The sequence below is a fragment of the Chanodichthys erythropterus genome, chromosome 5 (assembly GCF_024489055.1).
Source record: "Chanodichthys erythropterus isolate Z2021 chromosome 5, ASM2448905v1, whole genome shotgun sequence".
In the NCBI taxonomy this organism is placed as follows: Eukaryota; Metazoa; Chordata; class Actinopteri; order Cypriniformes; family Xenocyprididae; genus Chanodichthys; species Chanodichthys erythropterus.
Window position 1 is genome coordinate 30,350,151 of NC_090225.1, and position 14,134 is coordinate 30,364,284.

General features: G+C 36.8%; 1 protein-coding gene across 2 annotated transcripts in view; it reads right to left on the reverse strand.

Moving 5' to 3' along the window:
- Positions 1-528: 528 nt before the first annotated feature.
- The window catches only part of mlip (muscular LMNA-interacting protein), a 61,490-nt gene continuing 47,884 nt past the window's right edge, over positions 529-14,134 (reverse strand). Inside the window, exon 13 of one of the 2 annotated variants that reach the window (XM_067386865.1) lies at positions 529-4,089. In XM_067386865.1, coding sequence (XP_067242966.1) covers positions 3,987-4,089 — 103 coding nt within the window. In that variant the 3' untranslated portion in view covers positions 529-3,986. The remainder of the gene's footprint in view (positions 4,090-14,134) is intronic. The other variant, XM_067386864.1, reaches the window with a different exon arrangement.

Genomic DNA, 14,134 nt, shown 5'->3' on the forward strand with positions numbered 1-14,134 from the left:
CAGAAATCACCTTTATTTGGCGTATACACTCTGTTTGCTCTGTAAGCCACTTTCTCCAGCATTATTTAAAAAACTACTGTAAACAAACATGGCATCTGAGGGCTAAATGTCTATTTTTCTCTATAGTTATGCTTTCAAGTTCTAGTTCTGTTTCCATCTTTTCCCTTGTTCTGATTTGCCTGAGATCTGTTTTTTAGTCAAGCCCTGGATACACTGCACAATTTGGTAACACTTTACAATACGGTTCATTTGTTAAACATTAGTTAATGGATTAACTAACATGAACTAACAATGAGCAATACATTTGTTACTGTATTTACTAATCTTCGTTAGTGTTAGTTAATGAGAATACAGTTGTTCATTGTTTGTTCATGTTAGTTCACAGTGCATTAACTAATGTTAACAAGCTTTTAATAATGTATTAGTAAATGTTGGAATTAACATTAACAAAGATTAATAAATGCTGTATAAGTGCAGTTCATTTTTAGTTCATGTTAACTAATGTAGTTAACTAATGTTAACTAATGAACCGTATTGTAAAGTGTTACCCACAATTTTAGCAATCCTATCATTACAAATCACACTGTGCGACATGTATCTGCACGACATGCATGTAGACTATGCGATGTTGACACCTGTTGACTCGTAGGCTACGATGCAAGTTTCTAAAGAAGAATAAAACATCGTCAGCACATGCTACTGGTAAACAAAACACCATGTTGAATCACACTTTGGCAGTTTTTATGTGTGCTGAAAATAAAAAGGGAGTGTCTAAATAAGAAGGGAAAAGAGCTTGAGTTAAGCAGTTTTACGTTTTAGTACCATGTCCAGTTGATTTGTCACATTTTCATTGGCTGGTCAGTAGGTCGTAGCAGCAAACATTCTGTGCGTTGATCATAATGAATTTCTGACACTGCCAGAAAATGATCGTAGGCTATCCATGGTCGCAAGACCAGGAAAATGGCCGTCTTTGAACCTCTCTCACTGTACGACATAGAACCACCGATTAAGAGCCACAATTACAGAAATCGCCACGATTGTTTCACGATGGCAATCTTTCATCTGGGACAGCCGAAAATAATGCAGTGTATCCCTGGCTTTAGTTTCAATGGTTATTCATTAGTTCCTCACCTGTTCTTCTTTCTGTTGATTACTCTCTCTGTATTTAAACCCTTAGTTCCCTCTTCCATCACACTCCCGGGGGGCCTTACTCTGCCATCATTTTTGTTGCACGTTGAGGGATTTATTCAGTAAATGTATTTCCATTGTAGTTTATGTGCATGTCTTTTTAGTGGATAAAAAACAATCCACAGTTAATCACTGTGATGCCATGATTTAGGCTATAATTTCTAAGCATTCTTCTTTGCACTGTTCAATGAATGAAATGACATGATTGAATAGGTTTGGTTTATTATCTTTATTTGTCATTGTACTGAATCAGTGCACAGGCTCAGTTATTTTCTTGGCTTATAGTTAAAACATTAAAACCATTAAAAAATAATTCCCTTTGACTAAAATTACTTTTTAAAACACATCTAAACTGTTAATATTCCTTTTGAGTAAGACACAAATTAAAACACGATGAAGACGTTAAAATGTTAGGTACCTGATGTGTCATAAGAATGGGCTAGAGGTTTAAGCAGGAAGTTGTTCTAAAGGAAGTGATTTGTTAGTTTGGACAATAAAAAATATTCTCCTGATCAATGTGATTTCTGTCATACTCAATGCTTTTTACATTAACTAAAATATATCCACAATTTCAAATGACATATAGAATTTTTGCAGTGACAAGAAAAGTTTGAGAGCATAGCCTTTGAAAATATATGGATTCCTAGTTTAGTTTAGTTTTAGCATGTTGAACAAGCTATGTGTGCCTGAGTCAATATGGCCTAAACTTACATCAATAGAAATGCAGACTTTGTGTGACTGAACATCATGTCGACCACCAAAAAGCTTTATAATCTGTGAACGTCCTTTGGTCTTTGATAGAGTAAGAGAATAGGTGTATTTGCTTTCACGGTGGTTTATTTAGAGGGAAAAGGACACCAACACCACAAGCTCTGCCCAGCTGAGAATGATGGTGGAGGAGAATCATGGTTTAATGCTGCTTTGCTGCCTCAGGACCTGGACACTTCGCAATCATTGAAGGAACAATCAATTCAAAAGTGTATCAAGACATTTTACTGGAGAATGTCAGGACAGCAGTTCATGACTTCAAACTTTAGAGAGGTTAAGTAATGCAACAAGACAATGATCCACAGCACACATCAACTAAAGATTGGTTTTAAAAGTTTGTCTGTTTTTTTTTCTTCTCCCCTGAATTATGACCTTAGGCCAACTAAAATGGTGTGGCAAAACCCAGAAATACAGATAAACTGAAAAAGATTTGTGAGGAGGGATAATCCATAATGGCTCAAAAGTCTTATAAGCAGCTACAGTACTTGTTTATTGGAGGTTTTGCTGCTATACAAGTTACTAAATTCAAGGGTTCACTTACTTTCCCTGCACTGTGAATCACTACTAAATGTATTCAATAAAATGTGAAAATACAATTACTTTGTGTTATTAGTTTATTATATTAATTGGTAGTGAAAATTACGATCAGATCACATTTTATGAGTAATCAATGCCATATATTTTCAAAGGCTATATTCCCAAACTTTTCTTGTCACTGTATAAATCATCTGTATGTACATAAAATAAATTCTATATATAATTTGAAATTGTGGATACCTAGTTAGGAAACCCTGGACTAGAGTATCAAAATCAGACAGACAAATATTGATTGGGCCGATATTGATTTTCTCAAGGCGCCACCATTAATGCAGCTTTTGACAGAACTGCATATTGGCCGTAAATGGCTTAAGTAATCAAATCTATTTGATCAGACCTACTCTTTGCTCTAAATGAAAATTGATTGTGAGGTCACATATGAAATATGTTTGGGGGTTTTTTTGCAAGGAAAGGTGATTTTGCGTTGAGTGCTTAGAGAAAGAAGCCGTAAGAAATGGATGTCAAAACACAATGAACCTAGACAGCAATATAAATTGGCATGATAATAATAGTTATAATATGAACTATCATTTTATGTTCCAACAGTACAGAGAAATGTCTTGGACATGGCATTTATTATTAATGGAATTGAAAAGGCTATGTCATATCACTGCGACAGTGTAGATGTGATGTGGACAGTAAGGCCGTTTTCAGAGCAATCACTCTTTCACTGGATTGCTGTAAGTTCACTAAATAATTACATGTCTGTTATTTAAAGGCTCTTGTGGTTGTTGTTGTTGTTGTTCTAGGTTAATGTTACAGAAATGAGCCCAGTTATCAAATGGCCACATTTTACAGCAAAATCAATTATTGTTATTATTTAATGTTACTTAAAGAAAATTGGGTTACGCTTTATTTGAAGCTTTTATGTATAATGCATTATAAAGGTATTCATAATGTAGGTTATGTAATGTATTATGACTTTTCATAAATAATTGTAACCAAAGTTCAAATGCATTAATATCATATGCATTTTTTGATTTTTTTTTTTTTTTTTTTTTTTTTTTACAAATTTCTGTCAGCAAAATATATTTTCTGATTTGATTTTGGGATGAAATTTGAACTTGATACATTCTTGATGAGGTTCAGATTTTGTTCTCTGGAGAGTATTAGAGTAACAATAATGTCAAATTGCCTTTTGATTTCAAGTTTGGTTTCCCACCATGAAGGGAAAGTCCACTTCAACTGATTATTGAGCTCATGTCAGCATACATCAGCATACATCATACATCAAAATTACTTTTGCACCTTTAATTGTGGATTGAATAGTTTTTAAGATGCTGGACGTGTGCTGCATTGAAGAGTCATTTTTATGTCTAGTCACAGTTACAATCAGATAAGGCTCCTTTGTTGGCATCATATGTGTGTCTCCTGGGTGTTGATGGAGGGAGGAACATCTTGTGTGGAGATCCTGGTCTGCGTGATCAGAGATGTCAGTCTGGTTTTACAATCTCCTTGCCGCTCTCCACAAGCTGACTGCTGGTCCGAAGCTCCTCGACCATCTGCTGGGGTTTCACCACTCGCACTGTTGACAAACTGAAAATACATGCACTGTTTTACTAATGGTATGTGAGCAGTGGGTGTGAAACTAAAGTTTATCATCAAATCACTGAACCAGAACGGACTCACAAAACCTTTTTGTTTTTGTTTTTTTTGTTTTTTTTGTTTTTTACAAAAAGAAAAGCTTATTTTAGGATTGTGCCACTAACATAGTCGCACACCACCCACTCATAAATTAACCATGCCATAATGCAAATAATAATAAACCTGGGATAGATTTCATGAGATTGACACAAACATACTGCTCTTAATTGATATTATTGACATGGCAATATGTGTAAATACAGGATAAGTTGATCAGTTCTGATGACAGAACTGTGGTGGTACCATGGTAAAGTGATGATTGCAAATGGTAACACCATGATGCACCATAATATAAGGGCTTTTCACATTTTAAATAGTTAACAGTGGTTCGTTCTAAACCCTGGGTGAACACAATCCTGGGTTCCCTTTCTATCAGTCATGTTCGATGTTTGACTCATTCAATTTTTGCTTCGGGGCTGAGTGATTGCCTGTATCAGAGCGATCACTCTTCCAATTAATCTAAAAGAGCACTCCCTTTTGCAGAGCATCTCGTTGCTCAATATGGAGTTGGACATGATGGCACATCTGCCTGAATACGTTCAGGGGGAAGACAGCGCTTCCACTGAAACAATTTCAGAGTCTAACGTGGTGATGCAGCTTGGATTGATGCATATGAGACCGCTTCAGCACTTCAGAGTCCCGAGACAGGATGGCGCCACAGCACACATCGTGTGAACGTCACACCGATGTGTCGCCAAACTTTCAGCCTTTGGTCAGACATTGGATTTCTACAGGCAGGATTGCCCTTAGAACAAGTGTCCAGGCATGTTGTTGTTACAACAGATGCCTCCAGAATGGGCTGGGCTCCTGGACAGGACCTCGACTGCAGTGGCATATCAATTGCCTGGAGTTGCTGCCAGTGCTGCTTGCCCTGCGCCAGTTTTGTGCATCAGGGCAAGCACATGTTGGTCCGGACGGACAATGCTGTGATGGTTGCATATGGCTGAAGGTCCAGCTGATTTATAGTTGATTCTGGGAAACCAAGGTAGACCTGTTTGCTTCCCAGGAATCCTCCCACAGGAACCCCTCAGCTCAGGCAGGCTTGCACACAGCTGCCCTGGGGCCTACACAAATATGCATTTGCCCCAATGAGCCTGCTTGCACACACTGTGCAAGGTCAAGGAGGACAAGGAGCATTGGTTGTTGAGGTCTTGATGGATGCACCTTACTGGCCCACCCAGACCTGGTCCTTGTGACAACCCCTCCCTGGTGGATTCCTCTGAGGAAGGACCTTCTTTCTCAGGGAGGAAGAACCATGTGGCACCCTTGCCCAGACCTCTGGAACCTCCATCTGTGGCGTCGGGACAGGAAGTAGTGGACTTAAGTGGCCTACCACCAGTGGTATCACTCAAGCCAGAGCTCCCTCTACTAGTTGAGCTTACAGTGAAGGCCGTTGCCCTCCACCTTGAAAGTGTATGTTGCCGCCATTGCTACACATCATGTTGCAATAGACGGTAGGTAACTAGAAAAGCACAACCTGATCATCAGGACTGCAGGCTGGGTTACACCTAATACCTTTGTGAGATTCTATAATGTCTGGGTGGAGCTGGTTTCTTCCCATGTGTTGAGCACAAACAAGTAAAGTCCAGTAAGACTGGCTTGGTGTCTCGCTTGCAGTGCCATTCTCCTCTAGTGGGGATGCCAGTGCCCTCTGTGCTCTCCACGAGAGTTCCCCAGCTGTGGCAAACCCTGAATTAGAGTATTTTCCAGAATCCTCCAGCAGTCGGACTCTGTGAAGGAGTTCAACATCAGGCCCAGTACTTGTGTGCAGCCCCTGTACTGGGCTAGGTGCCCCATACAGTGGGTACGGAAAGTATTCAGACCCCCTGAAATTTTTCACTCTTTGTTATATTGCAGCCATTTGCTAAAATCATTTAAGTTATTTTTTTTTTCCTCATTAATGTACACACAGCACCCCATATTAACAGAAAAACACAGAATTGTTGACATTTTTGCAGATTTATTAAAAAAGAAAAACTGAAATATCACATGGTCCTAAGTATTCAGACCCTTTGCTGTGACACTCATATATTTAACTCAGGTGCTGTCCATTTCTTCTGATCATCCTTGAGATGGTTCTACACCTTCATTTGAATTCAGCTGTGTTTGATTGTACTGATTGGAATTGATCAGGAAAGCCACACACCTGTCTATATAAGACCTTACAGCTCACAGTGCATGTCAGAGCAAATGAGAATCATGAGGTAAAAGGAACTGCCTGAAGAGCTCAGAGACAGAATTGTGGCAAGGCACAGATCTAACCAAGGTTACAAAAACATTTCTGCTGCACTTAAGGTTCCTAAGAGCACAGTGGCCTCCATAATCCTTAAATTGAAGATGTTTGGGACGACCAGAACCCTTCCTAGAGCTGGCCGTCCGGCCAAACTGAGCTATCGGGGGAGAAGAGCCTTGGTGAGAGAGGTAAAGAAGAGCCCAAAGATCACTGTGGCTGAGCTCCAGAGATGCAGTTGGGAGATGGGAGAAAGCTGTAGAAAGTCAACCATCACTGCAGCCCTCCACCAGTTGGGGCTTTATGATCTTCTCCAGAGTGCTCAAGACCTCAGACTGGGCCAAAGGTTTACCTTCCAACAAGACAATGACCCTAAGCACACAGCTAAAATAACAAAGGAGTGGCTTCACAATGACTCCGTGACTGTTTCTTGAATGGCCCAACCAGAGCCCTGACTTAAACCCAATTGAGCATCTCTGGAGAAACCTAAAAATGGCTGTCCACCAACATTTACCATCGAACCTGACAGAACTGGAGAGGATCTGCAAGGAGGAAAACTTGTTGCATCTTTCCCAAAAAGACTCATGGCTGTATTAGATCAAAAGGGTGCTTCTACTAAATACTGAGCAAAGGGTCTGAATATTTAGGACCATGTGATATTTCAGTTTTTCTTTTTTAATAAATCTGCAAAAATGTCAACAATTCTGTGTTTTCTGTCAATATGGGGTGCTGTGTGTACATTAATGAGGAAGAAAAAATGAACTTAAATGATTTAAGCAAATGACTGCAATATAACTAAGAGTGAAAAATTTCAGGGGGTCTGAATACTTTCCGTGCCCACTGTATGTAGTGATTCCTTCCTGGTGATCCCATATGTGTATTCTTCCACGGTACAGTTTCCCTGTCAGTAAACCCATGTCTTTCCCTTGGCAGATCTTGCTCTGCCCCTTCTCTGCTTCTGTAGTAGCCCAATCCCTTATCAGGTGGGAGTTACAGCAAATATTTTACAACATAGCGAGGGCAGTTGCCAGTGGGCCAGCTACAGCTTGCCAGCATCAGCGTCGCCAATACTCGTAACACAGTTCAGTGGTTATGACTCTTTCCATAGGGACCCCTAATGTCAGTCGACATAACGTTGAACATGATGACAGAAAGGGAACGTCTCAGTTACTGTCATATGCTCATTCCCTGACGTTATGTTCCTCCTGCCACAACATTGAACTATGGCCAGGACACAGTCTCAGCTCATCAGCACAAACCTAATGAGTCAATGCATCTTATGTACCTGTATTTACAGGGAGGCTCTAGCATTGTGCATCCTCGTATTATATATATCACCATCTGTGCTATCAAGTTTATCCTGAATCGACTTTTCCGACTAAGAATGAAAAGGTCTCTTCACTCCAATTGTCACATTTTCTTCACCATTTTACATTTTGCCTCTCAAATGCTGAAACATAGCCTTTTGTTTATACAAAACATTTCTGTGACTTTCCAAAGCATGGGAATATAGTGCATGTGATTGGCTGTTTGGCACTGCAATGCAAGGTTAACAGCTCAAAATGTCCATAACCCTGGGTAAAATACAGTGCTAACCCCATTTCTAAATTACAAGCTGGGTTAAATGTGGGGTTTAGAACAATGATAATCGAGGTTAGGTGCAGAAAGCCCTAATTAATTACAATATTCATATACCATGGTATTTACACCAAAGACTACCATGATACTATCAAAAAAAAAAAAAAAAAACATGGTATTACCATAATGCTGTTTTGTTAGTGATGTGGATAATGTAAGTTTAAATCATGTTCTTTCACCTCTCTATATTCTTCGATAATAAAGGAGATAGAAAGAATAGCAGCAAGACAATACATAATACTCTTTCTGAAAGATTCCAGGAGAAAACAGAAGAAAGATAAATGTTTCCCTCTGATTCTTTGAAGAAGAAAAAAAAGATACCTCAGTCAGGATGGAGGGTGACACTGAGCACGGCTCTCGTCGCTCATTCTAAGCCAATCCACAAACACTTAATCAGCTACAGACAGATCTTGAGAGAAGCTAAGCACTCAATATCTCGCTCTCTAGTGGCCGGAAAATATCAACCGCCGCCAAGGGCCACCATGATTCATCCGAACCCTATTAAACAATGTCCAGTAATGGATAATGAAGGATCTGGGCATACAAATAATGGGAAAATATTTCTATCACATGACAATGAGGCAAGATTCGGATATTCAAGAAATAAAATAGAATAAAACCATTTTTGGGAGGCTATGAGCTACTTTGCTGATCTTATACATTTAGATACATTATGCATAAGTTCTCTGTCAAATTCAGTTTTCTAATATAATATTCACCAGTTATTCTTGAATATTCTCCACCTACTTCACGTCAGTAGACATTGTCTAAATGGACTTTTCAGCACTCTGATGGGCTATAAATCACTCTTAGCCTTACTTCTCCATCTTATCATTCATTACAGCTACTAATTTACCTGCTGTTTATTGTACTCCCTCTTGTCACATGTCATCCAAGCCATCAATTAGGTATAATGAGATCACATCTCAACTACAGAGCCGTACAGGGAGCTGAGCTCCTCTTGGTCAAATGGGGCTCTGATATTGGGAGCTTTTCACGTCACAATTACAATTACATTTTGATTTCCATGTCTGTGCCATAATGACAGCTTTGTGAGCACAGAAATATAATCATAAAGACTCGAAACATCAAGACATCATTTATAATGCTTTAGAGATTTGAAAAAGTGCAAATATGATTGTGGCAAATGTCACTGATCATTTTTATTATTCTTTTTATTTAATTTTCCAACTTTTTTTGTCCAAATTTATTACTAAATATAAGCATTAGCATTTACCATAAAGATATGTTATGTTTGTGCTTTACGTAAAATGTAAACTGATGTGAAATTGATGTCTCCAACCACTGTTAAACATAACCCACAAACAGTATTTGTACTTGTCAGTTTTCCCCCTGGGGTCTCAAACCCTTCCCCTTTTTCAAAATGAATCAAAAGTGACTCAAAAATGATCAGCAATAATATTGAAGTCAACAAAACAAAATGCATGTGAATTATAATTAATAAAACAATCTGTCGTCTGACAGTCTGAGGTGTCGTTGTTGGTGGTTGAGTAGATTCCATATATAAAGTGCTTTAAGTGCTGAGAAAAGAGATATATAAATGTATAAAAATGCTATATATTTTTTTATTTACAATAATAATTTATATAGCCCCCCTTTTTGACAAACTATACATCATTAAAAAGATCTAAGACTCAAGCTTAAATTTTTAATCTTTATTTTACACTCAACATCGTATAGTGACCGTTATTTGTTAATATGCGGGGAGTTATGAATATGAGAAACGGAGTCGTTACCTTTTCATTGAAATATGAGCGTCAGCTTCAGCCATTGAGAAAAAAACTCTGTACGATCATCATGAAAAAACTCCACAAAATAACATCTCTCGGGGCTTTTAGCTTAAAAGCATGCACATTTGGAGAAATATTGATGCACTGTCATACGTTTATGTCAATTTTCTATACAGAGGAGTAATATTTATTCCATTTTTACCCAAAACGCGCTGTTTTCGTCATATGAGCGCTGTATACACTGACTACTGTGTGTCCAACTCATACCCAAAGCCGGGGGGCGCTCTGTGCACCTTAAGTCCACAAATTATACAGCATGAACAAGAGGCAGTCATGTGACATACACAGAACTAACAGAGGCTACCAGACATCGCTATAATCATTGATATAAACATACAGAACGTCACTTTTGAAAGTAGTAAATACACGATTGTGACGATATGTGGTTCATCTGTGTTCTTCACGCCATGTCAGGTATTCATAATAGTAGATTATATTTATAATGCAATGCTAATCGAGATAGCTTTTCTCATTGTGCAGAATAGCCTAAAATGATATATTTTCTGTCTGATTTTTGATCCAAAGCCACATCACATCAAAGAAGGTTATTTAAAACAATCGACTAGTAAGTTTGGAGCAAAAACGTGGTTTTAAACGTATAAATTGTCGTGTTTTGTTGGTGTGCTAAGCTAACATGCTAACAAGCCCAGGGATGCTCCTGTTCTGAGCTGATGCAAATAAATCATTTTTTAATCGTAAAGCTCACTTTTTTTCTCTCTTTTTTTTCCAAGAAGGGCATTAGATACAGTTTGAAAGAAGGTGAAGTCGGAATTTTGGTGAATGAAATGAGGGATTAAATCATCTTGAATAGAACATCAGTAATTATAATAGAGACAAAAGAAAAGAATAAGAGCCATAAGATGGCTGGAGAGGTGTGAATGTGTTCAGGGGAGACTGAATCTGAATGGGACTGTTAGCACCACAAACACCATATCGACAATACCCTTGAATAGATGACAATAAACATCAGTTAACATTTTAGAGTCCTTTCTAAATAAAGTGTCATTACATGGTCTTGAAAAACATGTCATAAAACTCAGAGTTTTAAATCTATCATCTTCAGATTTGAAATATAACATGGTCAGACATGTGGCTTTAGCTGCAGTGCATTTCTAGATTGCCACAAGGCCAACTTCACTTTTATTTTTTTTTCATAAATATATTTCATAAAAATAAATTTCTAATAACTATTCAAAATTTCAAAGCTATTTTTAACTATTTTCTTCATTGTGACAATAATTAATTATGAGTTTACCATAAACTGCAAAGTGTCTGCTTTCACATGAGACCTTACTTATGCTTTTAGTGCAAAGGGTTCATGAACTGTATCTGTTTTAGTTTGGGTATGTCATTTTTTGGGATTTTCCAAAAGTGGGGCTGCTGGCTAACAGGTTAAGGGACTCATAATTCCATTTCTATTTGTCAAATATCTTTATTTGTATACACTGGGGGTCACAAGTTTAGATAGTTTAAAGCTGTTTTTATTTTATTAAATATTATTACATTGAATTGAAAATAAATTTTTCCATATAATTGAAAATGTAATTTGTTGTGATGCAAATCATTACTCCAGTCTTCAGTGTCACATGACCCTTCAGAAATCAGGATCAAGTCAAAAAGATCATTTCATGTGACTGCATCAACCTAATCAGACAGGAATAATTCATTTAAGGTAACAAGATCGGCTATTGGAGAAATGCTGAAAAGCACACAAGCAAACTCATGACTGCTGTTATTCATTTGCAAATGTCAGTCTATCTATGTAAATGAAGTACAGCTGCTTAGATTAACAGCGGTCAACACCACAGGCATTACTGCGCTTATAGCTTGTCTAGTTATGTTGTCACATTGACAGCTTGAATACATAAGCAAATAGCTTTTATAAACTCATTTACAAATTTAATGATGCTGCAAGCTTGCTTTGGCAAGGTGATTTATTTTCTAGAGAATAAAGCAGACCTCCTCTGCATATAGGAAGTGAAAAATTGAATGTTGATAAGCTGTGTGCAAAATAAACGTCTCTGCCAAGAAAAGCCTTGGAGTTTCCTTTGGATGAAAGCCATTTTGCTCTGCTCAACAAAATATTGTATGGCAGCGAGAGCCCATTAATGTTATTTATCTTTGCAGCCCAAACATCACAAGTTCTTTATAAGATTAGTTCACAAATACATTATGGCGGTAATGTACAGACAGTGTCCACAAAATGTGGCATTTGAAAGTTATAATGCAAAAGTTTATTGGATTTTTTTTTATTTTTTTATGGAGGAATTATTCTTTTAAGGATAAAACGGTTGATTTAAGGATATTTACACTAGATTTAAACACACTCATTGAGGTTATTTACAAGACAGGCGCCTTTTCAACCATTCAAAAGCATTGCATATTTTTCAGCCACAGTACTGACAGAGCTGTGGGTTTTAAATTAATGACAGACTCAAGTTCTGGACGCTGTCTGACAGACAAACCCCATCTGTCCTGACTGTGAATGTGTTAACAGATCATCTCACTTATACTTCTCCATCATCTTTCACCTTTGGACCCCTGCATTTTCATGAATTTTCTTTTCCAGTAGGTCATGATTATTGAGGATGAGGACTTTAGTTTAAAAGTTTACAGTTGTGGATAAATGTGATGTCCTGCCTAGGATAATTGACATTGTCCTTTATTCAAATATCATTCAAAAATTGTTAAAGATTTTGTAAGCATAATGCGTAATTGTTCTTGGAGTCAGTTGTTTTATTTCTTTTATAAAACAATGAATTTTGGCTTGGCTATCATACAAAGAAATTGTGAACACATGCAAAAATAAGAAAGAACCAACCAAATATTAATAACTGTAATGCCATAGTCAATAAATCCTGTGCCTTTTTTGCCAAATAGTTTTGTCAGATACATGCCTTAATCAAGTTTAATGTTTTTCCCTCATATGTTGATTGTTTAATCGAACTTGTATGGTCGTTAAAAACAAATATTCTCTCCGAGCATCAATTGTGGCCACTACTGTAGATTATTAGCATAACTGAGCATTTCCTATATGGGTCATGAAAAAAAAAAAAGTATTTTTCCACAAATTTTGTATGTATAAATTGTATAATATCCAAGGTACACATTTCTAGTAACCATGCAATTAATTCTCATATTGTATTTTCAGGAAGTTTTGAATATTTTTCCTCTATCCAAATTTGTTTGACACTACCGAAACACATTAATAATTTAATGTGGGTTACATTGACCTATTAAGATTTTGTTTACATCTACCTTGTAAATACATTTTTTTGCTTTTTCTTTTTTTTTTTTTTTTTAAGTTTTCACAGGTAAATCAATAATAATTACAATTTTAACAATATTTCAAGTATAATTTGTGAGATTTGTTGTTTTTTGAATCCAATCTTTCAAAAAACAAGCCAAAAGAAATTCTGAAAAATGTACAATTTCAACCCTTTTTAAAATTAGGGTAAAAAATATTATAAATGCAATAGAAAATCTACATGCATTTATTTCACAAGAAAATGAAATTTTTAAATGTAAAAATTATTTTAACTCATTCTACATGTTCAATGTGTAGGCAACAAGAATCCCCCTGAAAGCGTCATTTAGTGCATCCTACTTTTGGATTTCACAAAAGAATTATTATTAATAGGACAACAGCTATACAAATGCCTTTTGAGTGGAAATGAAATGAGGTGTGAATGTCAAACACACATGAAGTGGTTTTTAAATGTCATGATGAAGGGGAGTCTGAAGACATTCACACGTCAGAGAGTGAAATAAATGCATCTCTTGTATCTGTAATCCTCTTCAAACACAATAATTTTGTGACAAATCCCGATGACTTTTTCTGTCTGTGATTGTATAAAAAGCCTGTTAAGAGATAAATACAGTGTTTAAGGTGTCAAAACACTGGCATCCTCAACCATAGATAGCTTCTAAAAGCTTGCGTATGGGAAAGACGTCGTACGCAAGAGCTCAAATTTTCTATGATTTTTTTTGTTTGTTTGATCATCACCGCTGTCTTATCACATGATTCTGTGCCGACGGAAAATACGGGGTGAACAATCATAGAAAATCAAAAATCATAAGTATGCATCAAGGGTGCATGGCGGACACTGAGGGGATCTCACACTGAAGACTTTTGTTACAGCCAAAATTATTCATTTTTCTCTAAATATATTTATGGTTTTATACATTTTGATTTAATATTAATCAAAAACAACAACATTCATACAAAGTAAAAAGATTATTTATTATAAAGACCTTA